Here is a 6895-nt window from a genome sequence, read left to right as displayed (position 1 = left end):
CTCTCTCTCCCTCTTTCTCTTTTATTTTTTCTCCCATATGTTATTATTTTCCAATGTCATTTCTGAATCTCAGAGAGGGTAAGCTGTTATTGCATACCACACCACCACTTTCCTAGAAGTCTTTCTCACATTATATTTAGTGTCAAATAGACTCAGTATAGATTATCCACCTTTACATCATGGTTTATGTTCTCTCTTGACCACTGATGTTGGGTGCAACGTACTATATGTACAGTATGTTTTTATGTAGTATATTTTGAATGCTACAACTTGTAGTGTATCATTCCCTGAATGGTCAAACTGATGGACAACGTGCAAGTGTGCTGTAATTTTAAAAGTTGACTGCTTTTTATACTTTACCCAGGGATTAAGCATTGTAGTTTTTGTGAAGATAATGCTCATTTTAATAATTTTAGCATCGTGCACATCATGACCCTGCTTTCTAAGAGTTAGACAACAAAATTGAGAGTGATCATGTTACCAATGCCAGCATGACTCAGACATCACCAAAACTGAACTTACAAGTGTTATTTTAATAGCAGATACGAACATAAACAATTGAATGTGGGAAGTAATTAACAATGCAATAAATGCATAATTTGCAGAAAATAATTTGGGGTTGGTTGTGGGGCACAATAAAATGTGAACACACTGGTTGAATCACACTAGTGCAGGAAAACACATCAGATTTCAATACCAGTGAAAAGTTGCTTCCACTTCTCTATAAGACATTAGTGCTAAGTTGAAAGTAGCTGCCCCTTGAATTAGCTTGAGCATATTACACACATAAACATATGCTGTCATATCACTCCCTTGATTGCTTTATGAACTTAGAGACATTGCATCGCCTAATGCAAATATGAAGTTAAAGTGTTCGATAACAGACAATAGGGAAATTTTCATTAGCAGAGACATTGTCCCTTAGAGAGTAGGCCAGACTCTACTAGATTTTATCAACCATCATCCATTCTGTAGTATGTTGGGTAATGTGCTGAATCATAGCAACACCAAAAAAAGTTTTCCTTAGCAACAACAACAACAAAAAAAAATCTCTTTAGCTATTAGATATACTAAATTATAGTCTTCATTGCTATGAAGATGTTGAGGAGCAGCCCATCCCACCATGACACTTACCCATGGCCAGTTATTCGGCCACAGACTCCACACCTGGCTGTAGCCAGCCACAGACTCCAAGCTCATTATGTGTTTTACTTCCCCTTGTCAATGGGCAGTAGAGGCATAGCCCAGTCAACTAACCTGATTGTAAATGCAGCCAGTGCCCCAGGAGAAAAGGTAAGCCAGGAGAGAAGGTAAACCAGGACAGAAGGTAAGCCAGGAGAGTTGACAGCTCCAGGGAGAAATAACAGATGTGGCCTACAAATCAAGCCACAAGAAAAGCCCAGGGTGAAAACTGTGACTTGCTGAATTCCAAGACTGCACGTCCTGGAATGAAACCACTCATTCAAAAACACAGATAGATAAACTCAAAAGGTAAGAGTTATACTGTATCCAAGGTGACATAGTTGTGGCTGTTAATTGGTTTTCTCTGTATGCAAATATTTAGGCTGCCTTTATGTGATCAACAATACTACAGCCCATTTCCAGAGAACTGGGTACTAGGCCAAATACACTGCAGCCTCCTCACCCAAGAAAACAGAGGAAGTTGCATTCTAGGACAGAGTCAAAGACCTATTGTTAGATATGCCCAGAGCACATCACAGAAAAGCAGACATTAACTAAAGCAACAAATCCTTCTACTATAATCAACCTGCAAACCCCAGCAGAAAAACAAAATGAATAATATTATGAGAAGTCAAGGCAACAAAACTGGACAAAGAAAATGTATTTACACACAATGGAATAGTACTCTGCCATATGGAATGATAAACCTGAGTCATTTGTAGGGAATTAGATGCACATTGAGACCATAATGTTAAGTGAAATAAATCAGACACTGCTTGACTATCACGTTTTCTTCTATATGAGAAACTCAAATCATGAATAAAAAGAAAAATAAAGGATAGGTGGTAGGCAGTAGACAGATGCACCCTTCTCAAATGGGAAGGGCATTGAGTGATGGAGGTAGGGAGAGAGGAGAGGAAAAGAGGATGAGAAAAGGAAGCAAGATGTGTTACATATGTGTTAAAGCTCCACACAGGGAATGTAAAAATATTTTCAAAAGATGAAAATAGAAAAAAAAAAACACAATTTATTGATCAGTGGACCGGAAAAAGAGTGTTGAAATCTTAATTTATTACCCTTATTAGTCATTGTTAACCTTTATATCCCAGAACACGTGGATCTCCTTTATACTTCATTGCTCCCAAGTGTCTTGAAATTCAGCGACACAGAATATAAGGAACTAAAAAAGAAGGACACCCAAAGCACAGTTCACATTGATTTAGATTCTACTGCCTAAAACAAAAGATAATAATCACTATATGGACTCCAACTAGCTTAAAGTAGATAAACTCAAAACATAAAAGTTATTTTGTAGAACATAATAATAGGAATATACTTGGTTTCCAAGGTGAATTTAAACTGGAGAACCACAGAAACATTCTCATCATTCCATTTAAATAAATGACATCACCGCAGTGGTCCAGATTTCCAAATCTTTGTGTTACAAAATGTGTATCATCATTGATCAGAAGTTTACATCGCCAGAGACAAACAGAAATATATTGTGTCTGGATAGTAATTGTGGTATACTTGTGAACACATGATTGAGAAGGGATTCATTGGATAGGCAGAGAGCAAGGTCATGTACTCACAGAGTCTATATAAGCACATCAGAAATGGACAAATTATTTAAAACTTGGGTTCGTGAGTGATTGGTGGGAGGGCAAAACCAAGATTCCAAAGAGTTGGTTTCTAGAGCAAAGGGCCTAGTATGCTATTAGTGTGGGAAACATGGGACAAAAATTGAGGAAAGAAAACTGCCAACCCTATGTTCTCTACTCATACTTATGTCGTATTCAGATACAAGTTGAAATTTTCAAAAATGTTGCTAGACTATAAGAATCATCCCGTCCATTTTATTGCTTGAAATAAAAAAATTGTAAGCGTATATCCTATACCCCATCATCTTAAACATCTATAGTGCCAAGAATATCAATCCAAATTCCACAGATTTCTGGACCATCTTTGCAGCTGGCTGGAAAACTAAAAGTCTGAACAGATTTGTGGTCATGAAACTTGATAAGAGCGATAAGAGAAGAACATCAGCAAATGCCATATTTTCTTACGAATTTGTCTAGTCCTGAGACCGTAAATGATGGGGTTTAAAGCAGGTGGGATAATCAGGTAGAAGTCAGCTAACAGCACTTGGGTATGCAAGGGCACTGTGTCCTGCCCTGACCAGGCTACATAAACAGATGCCACCCCAGGTAAATAATATAGGGCCATGACACCCACATGGGAGCTACATGTGCTTAATGCCTTCCGCTGAGCATTCTTTGAGGGAAGATTGAATACTGCCCTGAGAATCAAGGTATAGGAAGCTGCAATGAAGGCCACATCAGAGCCCACAATAATGGAGGTAGCAATTAAAGTGTAGAGACTGCTGGGCATAGTGTCAGCACATGCCAACTTGGCCACAGCCATGTGCTCACAGTAAGAATGGGGAACCACATTGGAGCCACAGAATGGTAAATGACTCAACATCCAACTCAGTGGAGTCATAGATATAATACCTCTGAATGCAATGGCCACACTCATTACCAGCATCACTTTAGGTGTGAGAATTCTCTTGTAATGTAGGGGCTTGCAGATGGCTACATAGTGGTCAAAAGCCATGGCCAGCAGCAGCCCTGTCTCCACAGCAGTGGCTGCATGGACAAAATACATTTGAGTGAAGCAAGCATTGAAGCTGATGGAGCCATCTCCTGAGCAAAAGGTGCTCATCATCTTGGGTACCACAGAGGAAGCCATAACAATGTCCACAGCTGCCAGAATACACAGGAAGCAATACATAGGCTCTTGGAGAGTGGACTCCGTGCAGATTACAGTCATGATGAGGGTGTTTCCTAGCAGGGCTGTGGTGTACATGGCACTGAGTGAGATAGCCAGCCAAAGATGTGAAGACTGCAAACCTGGAACGCCCACGAGGAAGAAGGTGGCAGGGTTTTCCATTGTGTGGTTGTAGGGTGGCCCCAGCATTGTATGTAACATTCTTTGCCTGTTGAGGTATAAAGTGATGTAAGAAAAACACAAATCTCTCAGAGTTATTATTTGTCTGTGGTGTTGATAAATACTGAGGATATTCTTAGCTTGGAAATATTCTCAAGATCAGAACAATAACATCTGATAAACCTATCCTGTTCCAATTTTTATCTTTTTCAACAGTCTTTTTCTTACTCATTACTATTCAATGTTCAAGATCAGCTCTTGGGTTGCCTCCTTTGGGAAATCTTCTCTGCACTGTCTCCATTTCATGTTAGCATGGTACCTTTCTTCTGAGTTCATAAAATATCTCCAGCTAACCTATGAAACATTTAAATGGAGAATTCCAGTATTCTACCTGTGAATTTATAGTATGCTCTGAAGTGTGTGTCTTTTGTTCAAGGACTTATGCCAAATATCATCCTTACCTGTGAGATACATGTGCATTTGAGAAGATATGTGTAGTCATTATAGTAAACAGTTTCCACAAAATCCATGATCAATCAGAGGAAAGAAATTGTCTTCTATCTCCATGTTTAGTTACTGAATTTAATAAGCATTGAGAGAAATAATGAACTTTTTTGAGCTCAAGCTTGTCAGTTTTTGTATCCTTAGTTCAGTACCTACAGAAAACATAAAGGAAACATCTTATGATTAAAGTTATTCAGTAACAGCTTCAGGAAAATGAGATAATTAGAGAACATCATCCCTTTCCATATGAGATCATGAATAATGAGGATATTGGTAATCCCTACCTTCCCTTAGTTCACTTGATTTATATTCAAAGAATATTTAAGTGCACAAAAAGTTGGAGTTATATTATAGATGAACTTCTATCATATTTTTTCATGATTCCTCAGTAAGGTTACCCTCTATTCATGATAAAGGACCAAGATATTATAGAAAACAAGGAAGCTTAATCTTGTAGAAGTAAAGAACTTTTGGGGCTGGGGATTTAGCTCAGCAGCACAGTGCCTGCCTGGCAAGTGCAACGTTGTGAGTTCAATTGCCGGTACTGGAAAAAAACAAAAATAAAAACAGAAGTAAAGAACTTTTGTTTGAACATAGTATGTACCAGAATATTTTGAAAAGGGTGGTATTTATAATCTGATTATAGTTCTCTATTTCTAATATAGAAACTCATCTATACATGATAGTTGGCAAAACTGAAATGAAATATTTATCCAATATCACATATCAATTATGTAGTAAATTTGAGGTACAAATCTGAGTCTTTCGACCTCTGGCTCCCAAAAGTTGAACCTGCCTAAGCATAACAGTCCCAAAATAGCTTTGGATAGTTTTCTATAAGGTATATGGAATCACTTTGCTGCAAGACTGCACATATAGGAGCTAAGCTCTGAAGCTTGGGAATTTCTGTTTATTACTTGCTTGCCCTATACCTGCCTCATTCAGATGGTGCCATGGAGAAAGGCTTTGTGGGGTGAATCTGAATAGAAGTAGTCAGTGTTAACTACCAGTCCATTGCTGTGTGATACCACTTTTGTTTCTTTCCCTTTCGGTTTCATTTTCAGTTCGAAGTTGTGTACAAGCCCACAGCTCTCTGGGAACCCTCCTTACAAAGTCCCTTCTTTATTCAGTGGATTCACGTGGCTTTGGAGAATGTTAGTTTATTTTCTTCTAGAGACTTTTAGTTTTACTTAGAACATAAGAATTCTGTGTGCTTTTAGTGGCCCACTCAAAAGGCGCCTTGTCCTACTTCATCAAGGCAGGAAAACCTTGAAAGGTTCATACAACAGAGAGTGGAATCACTGTTCTGCCACTTTCTAGCCATTTTCCCCTTGATCAAATTCCGTAAACCAAATAAACCTTAATTTGTTAATCAAAAGGATGAAGATAATGTGCCTATTTCAAAGAGATTTTTCTTGATACTTAAATGAGAAGCTATGTAAAGTGATTAATTAGCAGGAACTTATACAAAGGTGCTCAATAAAGTGTAGCTAACTGAGAAAAGGAGTGTTTTGCCTGCTTAATCCTATAGCCCAAATTGTGCTGAATACCATACTTAAATGGGGAAGCCCAAATTAACACATTTAACACATGCATTTTCACACACACACATACACACAGAGGTCCCAACTAAATTGCACAGCTTTCATTTTCTCTTGATCTGTGACTTACCACTGGAGATATTTCACCCAACAGCAATAGATTACAAAGTTCCTTTGTTCCCACTGTGATGAACAGCCTACTGTACTTTATAAGGCCTGTGTTTTAAGTCTACTATCTGTAAGCTAACTGTTTAAAAACCTACCAGTTATAATCCTATTGACCAGCTCTGAGTCTATAGCTTTTTGTCTTTTTTCTCTGCCTGTTTGCTTTTTATTTTACATGGTCACACCTGTGAAAAGGTCTCTCTTATACCTACAACCCATCTCTAATAAGAAATTCTAAGAGTGGTTCACACCTGTGCTTCTGTATAATACTTGACCAAATTGAAATGAGATTAAGGATGGGGTAGAAGCTGTCTGATAAGCATCCATTAGCCAGGCCATTTGGTGCTTGAACTTTTTTCCTATTATGTCAGATCATTTCTGTCCTAGGGACAGGGATATGGAATTTGTCCTCAGAAATGGACTCAAGAGCCCATGTGTGGAACAGACTGTTAATTACAATTGATTTTCTTCCTCGGACACTCGTTGCCTTAATATACTGTACATCTCTCAAAGTGTCATCGTGGTTGGGAAACACAATAACTGTGCAACTTATG

The 6895-nt window shown here is 38.2% G+C and overlaps 1 protein-coding gene across 1 annotated transcript; it reads right to left on the bottom strand.

Annotated features, from left to right (window-relative positions):
* Positions 1–2022: 2022 nt before the first annotated feature.
* LOC102022491 (olfactory receptor 52I1-like) lies at positions 2023–4507 on the bottom strand. The gene has a single exon (XM_013512019.1). The coding sequence runs from the start codon at positions 4171–4173 to the stop codon at positions 3190–3192; it is 984 nt and encodes a 327-aa protein (XP_013367473.1). The 5' UTR covers positions 4174–4507; the 3' UTR covers positions 2023–3189.
* Between the last annotated feature and the right edge of the window lie 2388 nt (positions 4508–6895).

This window comes from Chinchilla lanigera, unplaced genomic scaffold, assembly GCF_000276665.1.
Source record: "Chinchilla lanigera isolate Chin_1 unplaced genomic scaffold, ChiLan1.0 scaffold00013, whole genome shotgun sequence".
Lineage (NCBI taxonomy): Eukaryota > Metazoa > Chordata > Mammalia > Rodentia > Chinchillidae > Chinchilla > Chinchilla lanigera.
The sequence above is the reverse complement of the archived record's forward strand: the minus strand, read 5'-3'. Positions and strand labels throughout refer to the sequence as shown.